Below are 24,979 nucleotides of genomic sequence, written 5' to 3'. Positions count from 1 at the left end.
ACAGTAACAGTCAATGCCAGAATATGAGGCAACATGCAGTAACTAAGAAAAAAGCAAGATGAGAAAGGAAGGGCTGTCTGCAACATAAAGGCACTGAAGTTGTAAAATGATATGGAAGAATGGTAGCATGTTCCATGAAAGACAAAGGGTTCCCATCAAAGTCAGACAGCTCCCACAAGTACTGCCTTGCTACATGGTGGAACACCTAACTTCAAGCAGCAAGGCTGTCTTAATATAGGCTTCAGTTTGACAAGACATTAAAAATTAATATCAGTTGAAATTTTCCTGAGGCTGCAGAAAAATAAAATTAGAATAAGCAACATGCTTCCATCTTAAAATAAAAGCAGAATGTTAATACATAGAGCGCACTCTCCATCAAATGAGTGCAACTTGCCTCCTCTCTGGAGAAAAGGACAGACAAAGAAGAGATTCTTCACCCAAGAAGAAATGAATACAGCTTTGTAAGTATATGGGGAACAACTTTAAGGATTGACTGATGATATGGATGAAGGAACCCAACTCTCCTCCCCCCGCCATAGCAGGCAGAACTGCCCTTGGAATATGCGGGATCTCAGGGAAGAGCAGGATCCTCAAATTGCAAAGACTATAGATGTGCTCACAAGCAACCACTCTGGTGGTCTGTCCTCCCAACAGAGGGGCACTTTAAGATGTAGTGTTTCCCTTCCCTCTGGCTCTTCTGGTGCAGAAAGAAATGAAAGGCACTGTCTGTCTGGATGTGCTCTGACTAAATCTCTCTCTCTCTCAACTAAAACATGAAGCTGAACGCTGAGCAAACCTCGCTTCCGAGTGTTTACTTGGGAGGAACGATTCAGCCAGTAGTAAGAGAGAAAGCACTCTTCCTCCATAGTGGAAGGCAATTCATGCTTGCAGATTTTCTGCTGATGGTATTCTGTAGTTACTTGCTATCCTGCAGCCCCCAGGGAAAGACAGAGGATTTTAATTCAAGGGCAACAATAGGCCCTTATTAAGAAACGTTCCATTACAGTTAATAACTCTTTGAACCGTATGAAAATGTGTTCAGACTAGGATACTTGAGTACTACCACAAATATGAAAAAAACAAAGCCCAGCAAACCCATAAAAAAACCTACTCACACTGACTGGAATTACACTGGCCTTCCTGCTCCTGAAATAAAGACAATTAGTAACAGAAGAGCGCTGAGAGACAAAGGGCTACTCTGTTTGGTTGGTAAGACTGTATCCAGAAAATGAGTTATGCTGGTGAAAGGCTATCTCTGGATGACAGCTCATCCTGTGCAAGGCCTGATTTAGGCTTTTTTTCAGATGATCTTTGAGGTTCCTTCCAACCCACACCATTCTATGCTTCTACAATTTTCTCTCGAGACCTAACCTGAGTTAAACCAGCCCAAATATGTACCCTGAGGGGAAAAAAGGCGCAGAGCGGACAATCCAGTTCCAAGTTCAGAGCCACACTCTTAAACAGAGCAACCGAAGCACCAATCCTCTAAAAGCCTTCAAAAGGGAGCAACAGTGACAGGACAGCACTGGACTGATGGGCTTCTCATAAGCCAGGTTTGATAGTCACTACCCACTAGCCCCAGACCACAAAGCTGAAAGGTAGTAAAAGATGCCAGGATGCTCAGAACTTGGAACCAGAGCAGATAAATCATTAGGTACTTATCAGCAGGGTTTTGACCATCATCAGCACATTAAAATTGACCACAGGGATCAGAAGAAACTTATCCTATTTAAAAACATAACCATTATAAAGATAGATAACTGGCATTTCCTGCAGAGAGCAATCTTTTAACCAGTGTGCTCTGGACTGCGGCAATAGTGGGGGAAAACTTGACCCTCCTTTGTACTCTAATCAAAAAGATCTATCCTGCCTTCAAGATAGGCATCTCTTGACAAAGTTCTGCACTAAATGGGATCATCATATATGCTTAGCTATAGGTTCCTAATGCAACGAAGCTTTCTTGACAGAAAATAAATTCTTTCCTACAACAAATATGCTTTAAATAAACTATTCCCAAGGGATAAACTCAGAAGAATTACATAAGATAACCAAGACAACTGAACAGCATAATCTAATCAGATCTTTTTAAATTTTTCTTCTCCTTTTTTTTTTTTAATTGGAGCAATTGACACTGTGTATTGCTTTTCCTTCTTTCTGCTGATAAATGTACATACTACTATCTGTAATGAGACAGACAATGCAGAAAATACATTTTAAATAAAACCCCAGAGGAAAAGAAGTCTGGTAGATTTTACTTTGTAGCTGTTTTCTGGTTTTAGTTCTAGGCTAAGATCTGGGAACAGGACTCTCCTCTGGTACAGAACCCCCATCACCAAGCACCACACTGGGAAAACCTTAATTCATGCAAATCTCTGTAGATTACATTCCTTGTTTGCTGACTCTAAACAGCTTTTGCTCAGTAACTTCAACAGTCACACATATGTCTCTGTGACCTAGGACAGCCAGGATGGGAATTCCTCTCTGAACAACACTTGTACCCTTTTTCTGCCCCCTGAGCCCCTGTCTGTAAAAGGCATAGATGTTATATCATTTCCCTATTTTGGGGGGGTGCTTTACGGATAAATGAATTGAAATGTGTGAATTGTTTAGAAGTCATGGCAATGGACAGCCTATAAACGAACTGAAATGAAAGGCTGAAGGTAAAGATTTTTGACAAACTGAACTCATTTAAAATCATGAGTTAATCTCTGAGCATAAAACAATATACTAATGCTTGTCAGTTTTACTTACTACAACTTCCTCTAACCTTTTAAAAAAATCTGCAGAAAAAAAAAATTTAAATTTTTTAAAAAGTTCAAATACAAAAGTATTTATCTAATAATACTTTTCATATGCGCAATAAATTTTTGAACTGACTGCAGTCACAACCCTGTTAATTAAAATACTGATTGTTAATACCTGAACCCACTTATTTGAAGGGTTGTTCTTTAAAAAAAACCACTCAACAGAAACACTGGCTGGTGCAAGGCATAACAAGCTATAATAAGATTATGTGTAATAGTGTTTGATAAAATCCAGCATGTCTCAAGTCTGGAAAAGTACACATAAATTAAGGACTTCATTTTTTTCCGCTCTCTAATTTACGCATATATGACTTAGTGAACGTAATATATGGTATAAAAAAGTTGTTTTGGATTATTGTCTTTTTATTACAGTCTATAACATATCTATATATTTTATAATGCAATTGTGTATAAACTATCAATTGTAGATATATCAGGTTTACTGCTATAGCTAAATTTTTTTCTATTATATCCTTTCCCCTAGGAAAGAGCCCCATTCTGAAGGTGCATAAAATGGAAAGAGGATTTTATAGATGATATTGGAGGATTTCTAGATACTTCTAAGCAATTATTTGGACGTATATACACATACTGAGATGACACTCTTAAGGCATCTTCTTGTACTTTAACATCCACGTTCCAAAGAAAAAGGATATTTTTAACTATATATATTTTAAAGAATGAACATAATCATTTAACTGCAGCAATACTGACTGTTTCTCATTTAGAGAGAATTCTATTTGCTTGGATTTTTTTTTTCTTTTAAAGACACATAGCTCTTATGCTGTTTTAAATAGTGAGTAAATAGAGCTGTGTATCCTCCACTTGAATTGGTCAGACTTGAAGCCTTTTCATCACCAGCCAGTAACGTTCACCTTCCTGTAATCTGTAACCCCAAAATAACAGAACACCTCTCAGAAGAGCAGGCCCTTTGTAGGGGACTATTTCCAAGGGATCTGCAAAGAGACATCGGGTCTTACTACCGTTCAAGCTAAGGTTCTCCAACCACCCCCACCTGCCCAAAAAAGGACCTGCACATCAAAGATAATGGAAAACAAACATGTTCGCAGAAAGATGTTTTAAGTTTTCTACATAATTCCCTTAGACTTTTGTTAGTTGCTTCCAGCCTACTAGGCAAATTGGATTATTCTGCCCATTCTATTTTTATGGAAGGCTTTTAAAATGTTATCTGACCATTACCCATTCCCCTAGCAATTCCCTGCTTCTATGTAAAGCTCACTTAGGAACTGAATACCTCACATCTACAAGAACCTAGGTACTGTTTTGATAACACCGATCAGGTTAGCAATAAGGGTAAGAATATATTTTATTTCCAGTAATTTAGTGTTCTTTACCTCATCACATTCTGTGAACTATACTCCTCTTGAAAGCTGTCCTATGAGCTCTTTCACTTCCTATTCTCCACTCGAAGAATAAACACCACAGAAACCCTCTGTCTACAGATGCACAGTATGCTTTTTCTTTTTAGCATAATGTGGGAGCTTGGTGACTAAGAATTTAAGGGAAAAGCTCCTTTCAGTCTTCACTGGATTAAGAACAATGCCTCTCACCATACTTTCAGACCTCTGTCCGATAAACTCAAGTTTTATTTTCCTTTATTTGCTCACAGTCTTTCTCTAGCTCTCTGCTAGTTTATTAAACATGGTATCTAGAGACTGCTAGAGTTTTAATCTACCTACAGGGAATGTCTCCTAGATCATCAGTACTCCTCTAAACCAGCAGCAGAATGGGACATAATTAAGCCTTGTTTACAAATCCCCCCCCTTTTTTTTACAGTTCTATAATCATACTAAGTTTTCTTCCCAGACAAAAGCTCTTATAATAGGACAGTATGTTTTTATCATCTGTGAAATCAAAAGGTTACAAAAAATAATAATCAGTAAACACTAATGAAACAGGTGTGAGTAAACAAATGAGTTTTCACAGGACTACGCAGAACAGGTAATCAGCCCCCAAAATGTGTTTCCATAAATGAGTTTAGAATTTGTATGTGCTAGTCCCAATTGAACTTATACCATTCAGTGAATAGTTTGAATTCTACAAAATCCTAAAACACGAGCAAAAAAGTTTAAACAATGCTAGATTTGTGCTTGCACAGCTTGCGTAACAGCAAATGCACTGCAAAGAATCATGAAAAAATCTTGTTATATGTAATTACCAGTAATAGCATGTAGTAATCTGAATTCTTTACATCTGTTGAAATTCAATCACAATGTCTTCTGTAAGGGTTTATAGTGACGGGAAGAAATCCAGCTGGGTCTCAGCATATGTGGGAACTGAGTCATGCAGGGTTCAGTCTTTAACTAACGGGACTACTCACATGTTAAACTTAAAGTGAATATTTAAATTCTTCAGTGAATTGAAGGTAGAATGCTGAGCAACTTCCAAAGCTGAAATGCATTGCTTTGAACAGAAACAAAAATTACAAAACTGAAAATGTCTACTGTTTTAGATTTGTGGTGTCAGGTCTGTCTTTTTTTTTTTTTTTTTTAAATCATTGAGTATATTCATGCTAGATTCTACAAACACTATAGACATACCTTTCCTTTTGGACATATTTGCTTTTTCCTAACTCCTGAATTTATTTTTGAACATTACCACTAGCTACACCCAATCAGGTTATTTCCTGTAAATGTTGTAAAAAAATATAGAGACAAACCAAGTTTGACAGCAGGTTGTGCAACAGCACAGTAATGGGACCAACATCTGTAACATGCAGAGCTGTTTAACATTCTCTTGAAAGTGAGAACCACATCAATTAAGGATGCATGTTTCACAATTTCTAATCATAAGACAGAGTTAAGTCTAGACTGATCAGATAACTATCAACAGAAAGTTATTTTAGTATGTAAGAATATTACAAAATTTTCACTAATTTTGCTTAATCAGTGTCTAGATTTTCTAACTTACCCCCACTTTTATGCACTTAAAACCTCCATATAACATTAAGTGCGTCTCTGTCACGGAGAGCTTACCCATGTGATGATGCTTTAAAATGCAGCATAATGCTTAGTGCAATACAGTAGTCATTATTTCTAATTAAGAAGTCATTAATCTTAAACAGAAAGCCATCAGGAAGCTCAGAGCTAGCTCAAGAGAAATGACAGGAAAAACAGGACAGAAAGTGTAAAAGGGAAAGATACACCACATTAAAACTGTCCAACACCTTCTTATTCAATATATATATGCTAGTGCTCAGCAGTAATGGCAGCTGAATTCAAGGACAAAGGTAGGTTTCATCACAGAGTTAAATTATTTATGAAAAGCAGACAGGATTCTATTTGCACTTAGCCAAAGTTATCTATTAAAACTCTCATGGCAGATTACTTATAATTCCTTTGCAGGTATTCATCAGAGAATTAAGAGGGCGCTTTTAAATTGCAAAAGGTAGAACAACCTTTTTTTTTTTTTTTTTGCTTGTTACATTATCTGTAAATTAGCTGGGACTAGATGTTCTTTTCTGTTCAAAAATTAGCCAGCCTACTTTGAAAGCAGCAACACACTTGCTTTTCATTGACAGAAAATATTTATTTATAATGGTATTTACATTTAATGATATTAAAAATAAATGTTGTACAAGAAACATTAAAAATTAACAACAATTTAAGAAAAATTCTCATGCTTCATAACATAAACAGCTGACAGGAGCCAAAAAACCACTCCCTCAGAGAGAAACTGTCCCACAATTTTCTATTACTTGTTTTCTGGCACCGTCCTTTCAAGTATCTGGTATTAGTCACTGGATTGAAAGAACTTGCACTGCCTCTAATGAGTGTTTACTATCTTAAGCCATCAGACAAGACTGATCTCTAGCCTAAAGCGGCACGGCAATTACAACATAATGCCGTATAGAAACTAGTTTTATTCAGTAATTATTGAAAATGTTGACTGGTGTGTTCACTTGCTGCCATCAAGGTGTCAAAATCCCCAGCGTTTCCACCTGAAGACTTTTGTCAAGCCTTTGCCTGTTACACCTGTGTGAAACACCACTAAGGAAAGCCGAAGTTTGATATTTTTACTGAATACTACAATAAGTAATGGAAAGAAGGAATGTCAAAAACACAGTATTGATTTAGACATATTTTTAAATTAACTTGAAGCTAATAAAGAAACTTTGGTGCATCCTAAAATTCAGCATGGCAATTTAATTAAAGGAGGGAAAAGGAAGAATATCAGGGGACACACTGTGGAACTTAGTACTAGCTTGCCTCAAGCTCTGTGCTCTGATCATAATTTCAGTAAAGGTTGTAAGCAATTGAGTTGGAATACTTAGTACCCAATTCAGGGAAGAAAACAAATACTTCCAGAAAAGCTAAAAGTAACCATCAGTAATAATTTTCAGTACTCATTTCCTTTAACATCCTGCTGGATGTTCGCTAAAGTTCTGCTGGTGATTATGGCTGTTGCAAGAGAAAAGCATAGTCCAAATATCTAGCTTAGAGGTTAATCCCAAGTTTGAAACCACTGTCTGGCCACATGAGCAGACATCACTCTCAGCAAGCTGCTAAAACCTAAGAAAAAAATTTTGTGGATCCCAGCAAAAGAAGTTACAAGAAGTCTTTTACTTTTATATAACTTGATATGCCCCTACTCCCAAGTGAATCCAGAATCTTTTAATAAAAATACCCAATGCAGAAGGACTACCAAGATCTTTCAGTCAACTTGAACTTCCTTCATTGGAAAATACGTTTCAGTGTGTTTTTATGGTTAAGACTACAGGGCAGGACCCTACTTTTTTCATGCCATTGAGAGGAGAGGTACTATCAACTCTCTTCTCTACCATACAAGTAAATTACTTTTAATGACAGGCATGTTCATCCGGCCAGTCACAGAAGAACACTTGTCCAGCCAGCTTCTCACTTTAAGGGACAGCAAGTTTGCAGGAAAACTGTTTTCCTTCTTGCCAACCAAAAAAGCCACGTAAGCTACTTTTGATAGCCAGTTTACCAATACAGAACATCCCGTAAGTATGAGCCCATTATCATTTTAAGCAAAGAAATAGTGAGTTTAGGTACACAGAAGTTAGGAAAACTATTTTCTTTGGTTCTAGGGCAAATACTGCATGAGCACCTGCTCTCAGTAATAAATGAACAGCAGTTGGCCCAGGGGTGGGGCAGGAGGACAACAGAGAGATTATCAAACTTTGCATAGACTCTAGGAAAAGATTTATTTGTGTCAGTCAGTAATCCAGGCAATTAGCAAGTATTAGAGATCCAAGAAGGGATATGAAGATAGAGGCCATTTCATTTGCTCTTTTCATTTTACAATACCACCAAGACTGAGCAAACTAGGAAGCAGCAGGTCTACTGCAGTAAACTGCTGGCAGAAAGCAGAGCACGTAATATTAGCCTAAGCTACAAAGCACTACTCTTTCTATACAGAGGTGAAGCTGAACAGACAGGAGCATTTTCATCTCAAGCACAAAGGACCAATTTTCAAGCAACTGAAATATGAAAGGGCTGTAAATTATGAGGACAGAAACACAGACAATGAGCAGAGTATCATGACCTAAACCAGAAAAAAACTCAGCATGTAATATCATACACTGACTGACGAACATGTCTAATCTAGTGGTGATTTCAGGGTTAATGAGAAGAAACACAGCAAAATTTAAAAAAATTCAATGCAAAAATATAATTAAAATGCAGAGGCAAAACAAGGATTTGAATAGTGTTACAGAAACATAATAGAGATAATACCTTCCACTGAAATTTCAATCAAGCAGCAAAGAGCAGATGAGCTCAGGCGAGAGACAGAAACAAGGAATGTTTTATCGCAGCCTTACTTCGAATTTCTGCACCATCAGTGCTCTTATTTCCTCTTATTTTCTTGTGCTTTTCTATATCACCACCACCACATCTGCAGACCTAGTCCTCCTTCCTGCCACCTATTAATTTTGAAATTTAAGAAAATATTTTCCTCTTTCAGATTTAGAGATAATACAGAAGTCCCTGTTTAAGTGGAGGAACCCAAGTACTTTTTATTGTTGTTTCAATTCTAAAAATAGGTCCCCTATTAAGCAACTGTTTTGTGGAGTGTAGCTGTATAAATATATATGAAGCTCTTTAAAATACCATGCATCCCCATGTATCATTTTAAATTCCACAAGCACATGAATGGATCAAATAGTAAAGCTCTTCACATGTGATCGAACAGAGAGACAGGGAAAAAGATGGTGTTGAGAACTTACCAGGGATTTTGTGCGATAAAACCTAACAAAGAAAGGGAGAGATGTCAACAGGAAGAAATGGGATAAAACAATCCAAAGAGTACTTAAATAACTCAGATATATCAAAACCAGGGGAAAAAAAATATGCAGAACATGTAAAAGACGACGTACATGGTTATGAGAAGAAGAAAGGCAAAGGGGCCCATCACCAGTTTAAGTGGGGTTCCAAACAAAAAGTACTGGTAAGAATTCATGGAAAATGCTGTTCTTGGATTCAATTACTAACGTCACAAGTAGACTTGAACAAAACAAATGGTATTTGATTTAAAGTGTAGGAAAAAAAATAATACTATTTCTTCTTCATGTAAAAAAAGTAGGTGTGAAACAGGTTTCCTATGACAACATATTAAGGGACTGTTCTTTCAAAATCAGAATAGAGGGTACAAGAATTAAACAGACCCCACCACACCATGTTATGGATAGACTGAATACTACTTTGAACCCTGTGCTTCTTGAAATGACTACCAGTTAGATATTTTTCACTGCTGACTTGAAAGGAAAAAAAAAAAAAAAAAAAAAAAAATCAGACAAGATACTAATATTATACTGGCATTTAAGTGTGGTGTTTCCCTCTGTGAAGTAGTCTATGACTGAATTTGTATTTGAATCTACAGGTACATGCACTCAGTAGCATGTTACAAATTTCCAAAATAAGCATAAAGGAATGATGCACAGGTTGGCAGGAAAGTATCCTAAGAGCATAATGTAATTATAACTGCAGTGTACGTTCTCATGAATTAAGCTGAACTTTCATGGAAAAAAAAATGTTGGTTAGAACTGGAAAATTTTCTCCCTAGAAGCAGAAAAATATTCAATTCAAATGCCACATCTACACCTGGGCCAAATAACTCCTGGATGTTATTACATACCTCTCCATGTTAGAACCAGAGACATTGTCTAATATTTCAAAATGAAAATTTTCCAATTAAAGGATATACAGAAACTTTGTTAGTCAAAAACCTTACACGTCCAGGGAAAAAAAGTTAGTCTGAAATACTTTTTGAACTCTACAATAAAGTTTTTTAAAAGTTTATACAAAATTCTAGAAAATTCATAAAGCCAAAATTCTAGAAAATACATAAAAAGCCAAATGACATGGACAAAAGAATCCAAATCAGAGAACATCCATCTATTCATAAGCGCATGCATAGCAGAGAAAGACAATTCAGACCATCTCCTCAGCAATGCTGAGAAAAAAGAAACTTAAATTTTTCTGAAACGATCTTGCCTGCAGTATTTTAACTCAGTCTTCTTTGTTACAAGACTAGCACAAAAGCAGTAATATTAATACTAGAGGTTTTAGTTATTACTGTTGTGGAAATAAAAGTTGAAAATATAAACAAGTTATCTATGTTTTGGGTTTTTTTTCTGGGTTTTGGAGCATTTGTTATATGAAAACACCAAAAAAAGATACCTGCTAAACTTCAATCACGCAAATAACCTGCAGCTGTGTAAAAAATGTGGGCTCAAACCACCAAAAGAAAATGCCAACTAGATCATCAATTTAAAATAAAAGTCAAAAGAGAACAAGTGTTTACTGGGCAGCTATGATTCAGAAAGCTCTTTCCTAAGGAATCTATACATTTCTCTCAGTGCTTTCTGTAGCAACTTTTAAAGTTTTTAGTTTACACACACCAAAAGAAAGGAAATACAAAATATCTTTCCAGTCTCAGAAATTTACAAACCAGTCCACATAACAACAATAAGCTTGGTCCATATATGAAATTACAGAGATAGGAGACGGAAGCTAAAAGCAGTGCTCTTGGGAAAATGGCATACTTTCACAAAATAACAGGAAGGACAAAGTAGGTTAGGCACATAAATAGTGAGGGAAAAGTCATCACCAGTAAAAGGTTGCTATCTTGACCCTTGAGTGGAACTAATCTGTGCTCTTCAAATTAAACACCTTTTACAGTGCTGTCTGTGCTGTGTAGAAATAGCTAAGCTGAGGAATGGAAAACTGCAGTATTTCTCTTCTAGGAAGCTGGACTTTAGAAATCTTCTGTAAAATAACATTACTGGTAAATTGAGCCAGCAACTGTGGGGGAGGTGGTAAAGTCTCCTCTTCACTTGCACAGATAAATCTCCATATATAAGGCTCATTCAAATACTAACAGAAGCAGAGACCAAAAAAAGATGACTTTCATGAAAGAAGATGGCATCATTTCTGCTTCAGAAAAGGCTATGTAAGAGCATGCCATTGCTACTGAAGTAACCTACTGAGGAAACTGAAAAAAACAAAAATATATTTGTTGGCAAAATGATGCAAGATAACAGTTCTGCCAAATTTACATTTTGGGTTTTAATATTTCTGTTAATACAGCAACCCTGTATTGGGGAGCAAAGTGCATTTTTAACCTTAAAAAGTTAACAAAAAAAAAAGGAAGCTTTAACAGGTATAATCCCATATAAACAGTTTATTTTCAGTGCAAGTTAAAATACAGTTATTGCTTTAGTACACAAAATACACCTTCATTAGTCTAGTCTCTATTTTTGGAATACATATTCCCTTGTGAATTATCTGCTGCTACAAGATGCAGTTTTACAAGCGTCAATGTGTCATGAACGTGATCAACTGCGACACAAGCACTACATTGGAGAAAAAGGTACGGCAGGCTGAGAAACACCTGGCTTTAAGAATAACAGATTCTTCATCTATTGGAGACTAGGCATTAATCATTTGTCCTCCATCAGCAGTGTCCTAATCTCCTCAAGATGGCACATCAATGAGGCTGGTTGTGCCTTTGTATCAATGCACTTTTCACAGAAAAGAAAAACACTAGTTTTAAGTTCTTTCACATAACGTCTACAGTGAGATGCAGTATGCATATCAGATACATTCTATGGCAAAATAAGCAGCAAAACCCGTTATTCCTGCTGTCATGTACAAACAAGTAAACTTTTACAAAAGTTATAGTAGTTTTTAAAGAAAACGCTGATTTATCTATCATATAGTTTTACGAAGTCTTTTCTGCTACCGCATGAACAAAGAGAAACTTTTTTTGTGAGGGACAGATTTTCTAGAAGATTAGTGCAATTTACCACCTTTCACTACCAGGTAGTTTATTCAGACTGATTGGAACTAGAATTATCACACAACATCTGGTCAGTAGAATGTTACCTAAATCAGCAGGGTTACCGGCTGCTATCATGCAGATGTCCAATTCACAGTAACTGGTACCAAAAAGCCATGGACTGTAATAAACTGAAAAATTAATTCACTTTTCACTCCTGAGCTTGAGTCCTCCTTTCTGTGCAAGGATGCCAAAGAGTAGACACATAAGGAAAGATACTCTGATACTCTTAATGTCTAGTAAATGCAACATTAATTTCTAAGATTTTTAATGTGGCACTTCAATTTAAAATTAACTTCTAATTAAAAATTCCCCCAATTGTTCCATTTTCAAATACCACTACTAAACTATGTTTGTTAGTTACTTGTGGTAATTGCTGCTTCTAAGTATTTTTCAGGAAAACTTGTCTCATGCCTACTCCTTACTTGCATTTTGACATCTTGCAAAAAAGTTTAAAAACTTATTCAAATACCAACATTCTGTTGGAACAAAAGTTATTAATTTGGTCAATAAAATATTGTGTAATGGGTTAAAAATAACTCCTGGTATTTCTGGTAAATAATTTCTGTGGACTAAAACACCATTATATAGAAACTTCTTTGAATTTCAGTAAAGTGTGATGGCTTGCTACATATGTTGCAGTAATGGTACCTGATAGGACAGAGTTCTGCAGAAACTAATGCAACTTCAACCATTGTGCAAAACACAGACAGACTTAACTGCCAGTATTCCCATCCAGACTTACGGTGAAATTGTAGACTGAAACATACACAGTAAGTGCTCTTAGGGAGAAAGACTGTATATCCCTTGAAGAATTCCGTGATGCAGGGAAAAGAAAATGGCAAAGTGGGAGAGAAGCACGCAGCATGTGAAGAAACCTTTGAGCAAGCAGGATTTTTTTTTTTTCCCCAGACAGGAAGCAGTAGTTATCGCTCCAGAAAAATGGCCGGCAGGATTGCACCTGCTATTTAAAGCCTCCACCATTCCAGTTTTATAATGTGAATGCAGAAATTCTAAAGTTTAATACTAGCATTAAAATGTCCGGTTGCATTTTTTTAAAAGCCCTGTTTGAAATTGTCAGCAAATGCAATACATACTACAGAAATGACAAATCTAGCATGCTTTTGTAGGTGATTAGAATGATCATTTTTTTTCTCCACTCCTTTGGAAACAAAGGATATTCCTGATAAGCTGGGAATAGTGTGAAAAAGAGAACCTACCTTTGCCCAAAGATCTCCAGAGTACAACTGCAGCATATAAATCAATTTAATGTAATAAAAGAATTGTCTGAGTGAATTTAGTTTTTTACGTTCCTAGTCTTAATACCATATGCTTACTTGTAAGTCTCTGGAGAACAGGGACTTCCAACAGGAGAGCAGTGATCCACAGAAATCCATATTCATCAACATTATTGATATTCCTAACCAGTAGATTTAGCAAACTAGCCAAGAGAATAATGATTTTGAGAATATATGTATTGACAAAGAGAAAATACCTTATACATTCATTTTAAGTAGGTGGAGTTCCTGCTAGGGAAGCAACAGAGTCGTTGCTGTTTGAGGATTTAAGAGCTAAAGCAAGATCTGTAGGGAAAAGACATCTTATTATCCAACTATATCAGCTGACCTAAAATAAGCAAGTTTGCATCCTTACGACAGGTTGGTGTGGCTTTTTAAAAAAAAAAAAAACAAACAAAAAACCCCAAAAAACCAAAACCCAAACAACACTGGTCTAATTAAAAACATTATTTCTGCCTACAAATTATGCATGGATAAGAAAGCACAGAAGGCAGACGTAAAGAAAAGGCAGAATTCTTCTTGACCAGGCACAAACAGCAAGCAGTAACACGCTGCACCATATCAAGCTGCAGACCTAGTCAACCTTTAGAAAACAGAGAGATCTTGCTAACAATTTTTAGATCTTGTAACTATGCTATATACAAGTATGCTTGATAGCTGTCCAGGTAGTATTTTCCATGTGCAACTGTTCCTTTCTGCTGATTTAATTACAATTCAGAAGTGGGAATTTTGTCTACAGTTTTTAAAATGTGTTGGTATTCCTTTCAAAACTCAGCTGTAGTAGAAACACCAGAATAAGCCTGGCTTGGACTTTTCAAGTGCTTGAAAAGTAGCATGTTTCAAGACACAGCAACCTCTATTTTCATTTTAATTTTTTTAAGATAATCACAGTCTCAAAATTATATTTAATATTGTGCAGTCTTCTGTTAATATGCTTAAACTTGAAAATTAATTACATAATTTGGGTTTAGACAATGAAATACACTATGTAGACCAGCTTCTGCTTGAAAGAAAGAAAAAAAAAATCTCTAACACCCATTTTATCTAGATATAAGGGCTGATGTTTGCAAACACAACAGGTCTACTTACAGCTCCTTTGGAGAACTTAGAAACATGCTCTAGAGAAATGCACCTTCAAGAACAGTAATAACAAAGCACATGGACAAACCTAGGCTGTTTCATTTTAAGGAAGTAAAGCAGTTACCTAGATTACTTTTTTCTTTTAAAGCAAACACTTCAATCTATTTTAATTGTGCATGTACTTTAGAGCTTTACAACACTACCTGCACAATCTATTTCAGGACTGCACAATTTTGAAACAAACAAGAAAGCAGCAAACTAATATTAAGTCTATAAAATGTGCCACTGGGTATCATTATAAAGGCCATATACTTATAGAGACTGAAGTTATATATGCATATATAACAATTACATTATATATGTATATCTATATATACAGAGATATTTTTTTACCTCACTGTTACTACATAATCAGAAGGAGCTTCGAAGACACTGACAGCATGCTATCACATCTTATTTACAAGAAATTTTCATTGCTTGTAGGACTCTAAGCAAGTACTTAAACTTCAATAATGACTAAGTTGAACAAACTATTAGTCACTGGTATGGAATGACCAAGCATTTACCATCTCTGGAAAAAGTTCCACTAAACATTAAGAAATCCTTCCAATCCAAATAGATAACATGCACTTCCTCAAGCATGTTAAAAGCTTGAAGAAAAACAAGCTAAAAAAAATAATGAATTTTTGATACTGTCTTTTGAAGGTTCGTTCCTTACATCATATATGCTGGTGTACAGCTGAAGGTAACTAAAAATTAAATCACTACGTTTTTTGTTCCTTTGTTTACCCTTTGGCAAAACAGGGGAATTCAGTATCATAAGATCACAGGGTAAGTCAGGTTGGAAGGAACCTCAGAAGTCTCTTGTTCAACCTCCTGCTCAAAGCTATTGGGTCAGACCAGGTTGCTCATGGGTTTATCCAGTTTTATGTTGAAAACAAACCTCCAAGGACAGAGACTGTGCAATATCTAAAATTAAGCAAAACTCTCATACTCTTCTACTGCACTAGTAAGAGAACAGTTTAAAAAAAAACCAAAAAACCCAAAACAAAAAAACCCCACCACCCGAACTGAAAATAAGACCCTCCATCTCCCCAGTAAAAATGATATTTTAAATCTGTTTTCCACTGGACTACAGAAAGATATAAACTAAAATATTTTCTTTTTTAGAACTTTTAACTTTACCTTAATACTTATTTTTCTAATGGCAACATACCTGGAACATCAAATGAGTTTGAACTCAAACTTCTGGGGATTTCCATTAGACTTGCACTTAAGTGGGAAATTACTTACCTGTGAATACCATTTATACATCAATTTGTGCTATGTATCTCCAAATATGAAAGAATCATGAAAATTCTCTTTTCAAAGGAAAATGTCTTAGTTTCATCTGAAACTGTATGCTCCATCTCCGGACAAGTTTCTCCCGTGGAAAGCTGGGGGTGGGGGACTCAGCTCTTCATTGAATTGAAAGAAGATACTCAGATTTTTTTAATCCTTAAGTATACTGATTACAAAAGCCAGGAGGAACCTCAACCTTTGATAAAAAATAGTTCTGAATGAGCATTAGGCCTTGTGTTAAGCAAGGAAGAATGTTAAAGTCTTGCTATGCAAATTCTCAATCTGAGGACGGTAAATACTTACCAGATCTACTCCTTTCCTAAATCTTAACACACAGAAAAATAAAGCAGAATAGGATCAGCTTGGAGAAGAGAGAAAAAAGTAAGCTATAAATAGAAGTTCAAATGTAAAAGTATTGTATAAATATTTGGACTTGATTTTCCCTAACATATAATAATAGTAATAATAGACTGGATCCTGAGCTACATTTTTTCATCAATTCATCCTACTCTTTCTTTGAGGGCTAGAATAGCTACACAGTTAAGCTACTAATTTATCAGGCGTTATGACTCTTTTTAGAGGAAAGTTTTTTAATGTGATGGAAGTTGAAAAAGTAAGACTTTAATATAACGTTTAAAATATTTTCATGCGCCATCATTCTAAATAAAAAGGCAAAAAAAAAAAAGCTATTGCACATAGAGTAGAAAATATGCATCTGCAGCACACACCAGAAAGCTGGGTGTGCTTTTTACTAAAAGATATTGTTTTTCCCAGTTTTTAGCAGCCAAGGGAACATTCCTCAACTTTTCTGAATGGAAATTTTAAGTTTATCTCTGAGATCTTGCGGACTTGGTAGAAGCACCTATTCCAGTCATGTTATAGGTAACTTTCAGTTTCTCAGGTCAGGCTTATATTTAAATGGCCATGATAAGCTCCCTTTAAAAGCTTATTTTGGTGAGCAAAAAGGTCCACACACAATTTCTATGAACGGTCAAAACCAGTTAAAGATAACTTTCTGTTTTCAAAGACAATATATGTAAGATACTTGCAGTTCTTGCCTTGTCTACACCAGAAAATTATACTGAAGTGATAACAACCACTTCTTTATGTGACTGTAGGTATATCTGGAATAGCTCTACCTACCTACCTATCTTTATTGGAACAAAACCAATTTATATGCAATATGACAAATATTAAGAAAATACTGCATTTAAAAAAAAAAAAAAGATACACAACTAAGTCATGCTTTAAATTGTTCAACATAAGCCAGAACTTGATGGATTGTGTAATGTATCAAAATAACGTCTTGCAGAACTAGAAAGATCAGATGCTTCCACTGAGATAATAATTACAAACAGTAATCCAAGCTGTCTGGGATGGAAGAAATGTTAAACTTAGTCTGTGAAACTTTTTAGAAGATAAAAATATTTAGAAAAGTTGTAGTTTTCTCCTACATAGCTGTACTTCTGATGCTTACAGCTGTGCTTCTTTGAAGCCAAGACATTTAACAGCCCATTTTTCAATTTTCAAAAAAAAAAAAAAAAACCTGTGAGAATTCTTTCCTCTATAAAATAGGAATTTATAAAACTTCCAAGACAGTTACTTCACCTGCAATACACACATACACTTCCAGCAGTAAAAATCAAAATGTCTTCCCTTGAAAAGTGTTTTGTTTTCAACAAAAAGCCTTTATCTGTAAGTAGCAAAATTAAATGACAGTTTGTATTTTCACTGTGAAATGAGTATCAGTCACTTGGAAAGTTCTGGCACTGTACTTTGAAAATAAATGTTCATTATATATTTGCATGCTTAATCTAATCAACCACTTTTTGCAGAAGCATGCAGCACACATGTGCCTTTATTATATTCTCAACTGAAGCAATCCAGAGCTAGCCTTAGATCTGAAAAGCAACTATTAGGTATTTCCGTTTTAGAGCTACTAAATCAACAAAACTTGGAAGAAGAAAAAAAAAAGAAGAAAAAAAAATCCACATTACTTCTTAGGGACTATTAAAAAACATAAGGATTTTTAATCAGCTGGTAGAGACAGCTTTCTCCTAGTTACAGTAGGAATGATGGCATCATTCACTCACTAAAATAGCACTCCATACTCATCTTCTGAATGAACAGAGAATGTGTTCCTAACTCTACTCAAACTCATCAACTTGAGTCTGTAAGAGTCATGACATAGAACATAAATTTTAAGAGAGATTGGGGGGAGGGGGGGAATCTGTGTACGCATATGGGTACTATTATTACACATTTCCACACACATTATAGTATATATACAGACACTCTTGGTACATTATATACTGTCGACTTGTGTCTAAGCGTGTCATTCAGCCATGAAAACCCAGCCTCTTCTCTGGCTGCTCCAGCAACTGAGTTTGCCCTGATTTATCCCCACAGTGCCAGGAACATAACTTCTGTTAGTTTCCACCACCTCATTCTCACCTCCTTGCTCACACTGCCATTATCTTTCTCAATCCTTACACCAGCTGTTGTTTTATTAAGTTTTTTATACTGACACAGCCTCCACACTTTCCTCCCATTTGCCATCCTTCTCATTTCCAGCCACCTTTCACCAAATTGTTTTCAGGATTCTTATTTATCCCTTTCTCCTGATCTGCTATACAATCCCGTTCAGCACATTCCCCAGTTTCTCTTTTGACTCTGTGTCTTCCTACAAATGCAACGTATGATGAGCAGGACCAGCTTTCTCATGAGAATGTAAGGCCAGGCAGGTGTGGAAGAGAGAAAAAAAATACTGCCATATTTTAGGGAAAACATCTGCAAGCTATCTCCCCAGCTCCCAGTGCCTGGCTGTCCATGTGAATGTGTAATCTTAAGTATGAGAACTACAATGTTATTCATATGATAAAACTTGATGCAGAGTGTCTCACTACTAAAGCCAGAATATCGCTCACAGCTAAATGTACTATAATAGGAAATAATTTGAGTATGTAGAATTGAAAAGATGCAAAAGAAAATATCAAATGCTTTGCAAAGTCTGTGCTTACCTACATGCACAAAAGCTTTCAGTACAGAGGGAAAGGGAAAAGGGAAAGGGCAAAGGAGATCTGTTTAATCCACACACAAAAGGAAAGTGGAGTCAAGAAGCCTGCAAGGCAAGTTTCTAAGGTCTGACATGGATTATTTTCATCGGGGAATTGTATTTTTTACTTTTTTGAAGACTTATACCATTTATTCCGAAATAGCATATTTCTGTAGTTACACTCCAGTAGGAAATGGCATGTCAGATGAGAGATTCCATTAAAAAAAAAAAAGTCAAATTCTGAGTATTTATCCCTTTAAGATTTTATCAGAGAAGACAAATTACTAACCTAACTTGCATAAGACTAACTCCAGATGGTTTTGTTTCAGTTGAGAACGTTTGATATGAAAAATACTGGTGAGCAGATACCAGGAAGCCACCACCCTTAATGCACACAACCTGCATCCTTTTCAACAATTACACTTGTGCCAAGAACGGAAGACTGGTATTATCTTAGCTTCAGTATTTGAATGTCTCTGTAGTTCGGGATTTTTTTCATTAGTATCAACATAATCCGTTTAAAATAATGTTTTAATTTCTCAACAACTATGAGCAGGGCTTGAGGACAAAGCTCACTGCTGGATCAATAGTTCTCACTGTAGGTGAATCCTGACCACTATGCAGAGTATTGTGCCATATTATGTTAACTTCTATATGTAGTCACAACAAATGGAAGTAAAGTTCTCACCACCGAAGTATGTATACTAACAAACCATAAAAAAGGTTTCACCTAGTTCAGTATTCACCTACTCTCTGCAATTATCAAACATACAAAAGGAAGCAGAAGCAAGAAATCCTAATGATGCAATCATAAAACGCCTTAAGGAAGTATCATGTATTTCAGCAGCACTAGGAGCTGGCTGTCCTGTGAAACATGAGGGTTTCTCAATATTCCTCCAAGCTTAACAAAATAGATTTTTTTAGTGTAAAATTTGCCCTCGGACTCAACATAAGAAAGTATATAACTTTCAGCTTCAGGACAATTTTCAGAGAAGAAAAGAGATTTCAAAATTGAATCTGAAATAATCTCATTCTTGCACAGTGCCTCTTCATTCTTGTCTCATGAAAAGTGTTGACAGAAGTGTCCGGTATAACTTTTTTCATAGCATGGTGTTGTGGCTCATCTCTCATGATCTCTTCTACTCATTCTTTGACAATTCTATATATTCTTACTTATTAACTTCTCAAAATTTTTAAAACACTAGATTCTAGATGAGAATCAGAACTCTAAGACTTAGTATGTTGTACTTTGACATTACTCAGAACTGAACTGCAATATAACCAAATGCTTTTAAGGTATATCAGATGCAACCAGCTCCAAGAGCAGTCTTCAATACCATCTAATTCTCCTGGCGTTGTTTTAGGGAGCAGAGCAAAGGCATCATGAAGCTACTTCCTAATCGCCACCTTTCAATCACAGAAACCAAGGACCTCAAGTATTGTTGATCAAAATAAAATTTTTGTCCAATGGAGAACACTTCACAAATAGGAACTTAATATAAGTCAAAATAGCAGGAAGTTTCTCAATTCTCATATGGATTTTTACATTTAACACAAATAGATTAGCTATTTTAACAAAGTCTACCTCTAATAAAGTTTCCTATACAGAGAAAACCAAGATGCTGTAGCCTTGAAAGTCATATTCAGGAATAAAACAGACTTGCTAGATGACACCTGAACATTTTTTAGTAGCCTCAAGCAAGAAGAGATTGGATTCTTCCCATCTAACATAGGTTATATCCACTATCCTAACAAGCAGCAATCACTGACATCATCTATGAGCTCAGGAAGGTGTATATGTATTCACACTCCAAATCCTTGGTGTTACTTTGGAAAAAGTGCAGAGAAAGATGCTAGGAAAATATATTTTGCATGATAACTTCCATTTACGAAGCTGGAAATTGTATACAATATTTATAACTCAATCACAAGAACAAAGAGGTTTCCTAATGAGATGAAAAAGTGAATGAGACTGTAAAAAGAGGTGTATGTGCATACAACCCCAAAGCAGCAGCATCAGGGCTGGCACAACACATACAGCAGAACAAAAGGGCTCCTGCATCACTGATTGTGCAAGCGATCTGAACTCTTTGTGAAGAAAAAAAAAAACCAACAACCCTCACAGATTCACTATTAACATCACAGTGAGCAAGTTTCCTAACATTTTCTTGTGTCTAAAATGCATGAAAATTTTGATGCACAGCCATTTAGAGCACAACTGTACCTCAAAAGACTTAGCTGCAACTTATCCCTCTTCCCCTATCCCAAACTTTGCTTTGGCAATGAAGATTCACAAAGATCAGAGACCCGCAACCTAAGCTGGCATACTAAAACCCTCCAACAAAGAGGAGATTTAACTGATGTAATACTAGCATTTCAAAACAGTTGATCTTTAAGTTCAAAAATTCAAGCACTTTCCTTCGCTAGATTGATATGGTTGGTGCCAATATCAGCCATGTCTCATCTCATCTTGGGCTTTTGTTCCGAGGAAAAATCCTTCTAATATTCATTCATGTAGGGATCCATCAGTAGACTAAAAGACTTTATCAGATATACCTGAAACCCTAACAGTACAAAGAAGGAAGCCCCCCACAAAAAACCTGAAGGTTTAAACACTACATCTCCTTACAAGAAACACAGTATCAACATAGGTGCATTTCTTGAATTTGCTGGGTTTTGCCTCCCTACTGAGACAAGGAAGACAAAAGAAAAACCTCACTTAAAGGGAAGAAAGATGGAAACAGAAACGTCAAGATTTTTTTTTTTATTTTTTAAATTATCCAAGGTAGAGTTCAATTACATTCCAGAAAAAGGTAACACGTTTAGAAGCTACCTGCTTCAAAGCCTAAGAGCTAGCTACTGACTATGTTTAAAAGCAAAGGACAAACGGAAGATGTAGTTCTGGTTCTCAGGTTCCTTTTAACTACTGAACACATCTTCTCTGAATTTAAGTACAGGATTTGATTTGCTTTTTGACTGAGGAATCGGATGTCAAAAACTTTAAAGAGATCCTTCACTTTCAGGCAGAAAGTGCAGAGTATACAAACCATGCAATAGATTTAAACAACTAAAGACACTTCATGGTATTTTATTTGCTAATGAAGATCCAGAAACAGAGTAGGAGGAAGGAAGGAAGGAATAAAAAATTGTCCAGTTATTTCTATATGACTAGCTATGGAGACACTTTTTCAGAACTTGTGAGCAGATGAAAAATAAGTTTACCATGACTGCTGTGACTTCTGCATTCATGTACAGGCATACATGTTATTTTGCAGGTGATGATTTTTTGCACCGGTATTATGCCTGAACAGGAAATTCCAGGCAGAACAATGTTATTAAAGATAGGCAAAAGACTTTTCTTAGAGTAAATCACGTACTAGTAAGAAATTACTTGTTACAAATGGCAAATTTTAAATCCAGACAGAATGTAAAGGCATCATGATTGCTTTTAACTGTTCAAGCTAGGATAAGAAAAATCTTTTGCCAAATCTACCACGTTGGCTGGAAGATCATTTAGTGTACTACTCTATTTTACAGCCAGAAAATAGAAAAACTTATCTATAAAAATGTCTTATCAAATCCTGGGTTTCTACCCAGCTCTCCGAAGGATAGTGTCATCCTCCTCAAAAGACCTATTTAAGCCAGGCAGCCTTTGAAATCCTGGGAACATATAGCTCATTTAGATTTCAGAACGAAAACCTTACAGTCCTCCCAAGCACACATTTCTACTGGATTTTTTGTGTGTGACTGAAAAGAAGGAAGGACAGTGGAACTGACAACATTGAAATGTGTTTGTAGCCTCCTGATGCATGATTTCATGCTGAGAAAATTATAATTAAGGAATCATGTGTTTACTAATTATCTACCCAAAACGTTCTCAGACACATTAGCACAGACCCAATACTGAGAGATTCACAGCCCCCAGTCAAATCATTGATAAAATTAATTTCTCAATAGAAATAAAGGGACATCAAGCTTTTACTACATGCATTTTTTTCACTAGATGTAATTAACATTATTAAAAGCCATAATGTGTATGTTCTTACAGAAATGGGGACTGTTTACATGAGTCCTAGCATTAACTTCACTGCAACTGTTTAGACTAAAGACCTGATGGTGTTTTGTTATAAATGCCATTATTGGAAATACCTTTCAGAGTAACAGACTACTGACATAAAAACAACATATTGCTATACTATAGACTGTTTCTGATATCTTGTTATTTTAACATCAGTTCGATTCCTACCAGTGTATTTTAGCAAGTGCACCAAACTGTACTTGTTACCACCATCAAGATGGCAAAATTACAGGTATTAACATAGGCAAAAACTACCGGTGCAGAATTAGGAGTACAGCACCTTTACTTCAAGAGAAAAGACAGGCAGTGATTGGACTGAGGGGAAGCAAGCAGGTAAGTGACTATGACAATGCCATTTCCCCCACCTTCAAGTTGTTTAAGATAATTCACTTGAAGATGAGTTACTTAAAGATGGCTCCCCAAGAAATGGAAAATTTTAATCCTATTTATTTCTTTACAATATTAAAAAGGAGCCTGATAAATTTGAACATACTTCTAACAAAACATCTAACAAAATACCCAAGCTCCACCTACTATGCCCTGGAAAGCCACAATGTAGAAACAGCAGCAAAGCAACATAAATTAGTGAAAAGCTGGGCAGCAAAGGGACTCTGAGTCAGATTAAAGAAAAAAGATCCAGAACTTCTGGCATTATAGATGAAGAACAAAACAGGGTGTTCTGTTTATTTTCATTTTGACAAATTAAAAGGAAACTGGACACAGTCAATAAGTGTTTCTCACGCAGCCCATATATTCATGGCTTTAACTACTGAAAAAAAAAAAAGCATAGCCTACTGTAGACAGCTGAAAGAACTCCAGCAAAACCATAAGAAGTAGTCCTATGTAACTTACCACTTCCAATTTGTTTTTCCAATCCTCTTTGGAAGGCAAGACTAGAATTGTTCCTTCAGACCAGTTTTAAGTAAAGGGAAACATTTCATCAAATAATAGAAATAAATTATATTAGTTTATTCCAGTGCAAACAAAAGCACCTGTAACAAGCCTATAGAATTTTGCCCTTTCTGTATCAGCAAAGCTTATCCCAGTACCTTTAATGCTCTCTATAGAATTGCTTTAAAAGCATTCCTTAGCATTAAAGTCCTCAAGTGTGTTTCTTAAAATATGTTCCTTAATTTGTTCCTGAAAAATCGGTAGGAATAATGATATATTGATATTGTATCCATGTGAGCAATAACATTTTTTATGAACACATCTGACTGTAAATTAATAGTTGCATTTGATTTTTATAATTCAGTGTGATAACCTGAAGAATACCTTAAAACACTAAGTGAAGCTTTGGATCTAAACTACACTGTAGAATCCCTTCAACTTCACAGCACCAATATTAACCAGAATAGCTGAAACATGGTTTGTGAAAGTAGGAAGTAGAAAACCATTCCTTAACATGGTATTTGATCTAAACACTTTTTGTACATAACAAAATATGTTTTTAATGAAGAGCTAACAGAATTTTAATTTACAGATCACTAACTTTGCAATGGCAATGGCATGAGTATTTACACATTTTGAAGGCTGTACTAAGCAAAGTATTACAGGTCACACTCCTAAATATGTAAAAGCAGAATGCATCTGGAGAAGCAAAAAGCTGCAGATCAGTTTCCTAAAGCCATAAGCTGTAAACTCCAAATAACGAAAATGAAAGCTTGTATTTTCCACCAAGAAACCTGTTACCCATACAGCTCTTTCAAATATGTCTTCTGATCATATTTAACAATAGCACTAGGGACCAAAACCATATCAAATTTGCATGTTTTGCAGAAACATCCTCCCGCTCACAGCACTGAGGGGCTTTAGGTATTATTTTTGTTTTGTTGTGGGGGACTTTTTGGTGCCAGTGTTTGGTTGGTTTTGGGGGTTTTGGGGGGTGTTTTTGTTGTTGCTTATCTGACAGCAGAAACCAGGAATAATCTGCCCTGTCCAACTTTATCCAGAGATGTAAGTTTTCTAAATATTTCCAACTTACGTAAAAGACTAAGTG

General features: G+C 35.8%; 1 protein-coding gene across 11 annotated transcripts in view; it reads right to left on the bottom strand.

Annotated features, from left to right (window-relative positions):
- WDR33 (WD repeat domain 33) overlaps positions 1-24,979 on the bottom strand; it is a 70,839-nt gene that overhangs the window by 20,813 nt on the left and 25,047 nt on the right. For 2 of the 11 annotated variants that reach the window (XR_003925296.2, XM_030027476.2), the window contains one exon: positions 9,016-9,037. The exons of 3 other annotated variants lie outside the window; for them this stretch is intronic. Coding sequence is in view for 7 of the 8 variants with exons in the window: in XM_030027476.2 (XP_029883336.1) it covers positions 9,016-9,037 (22 nt within the window). In the remaining variant the exon portion in view is untranslated. Of the gene's footprint in view, positions 1-5,161; positions 5,229-6,286; positions 8,713-9,015; positions 9,038-9,534; positions 9,848-11,456; positions 16,209-18,346; positions 23,886-24,979 lie in introns of those variants that run through there. 6 more of the 11 variants (XM_030027477.2, XM_030027478.2, XM_030027482.2 and 3 more) reach the window with 6 other exon arrangements.

This window comes from Aquila chrysaetos, chromosome 10 (genome assembly GCF_900496995.4).
Source record: "Aquila chrysaetos chrysaetos chromosome 10, bAquChr1.4, whole genome shotgun sequence".
In the NCBI taxonomy this organism is placed as follows: domain Eukaryota; kingdom Metazoa; phylum Chordata; class Aves; order Accipitriformes; family Accipitridae; genus Aquila; species Aquila chrysaetos.
Note: the sequence above shows the minus strand (reverse complement) of the source record. Positions and strands in the feature narration are given on the sequence as shown.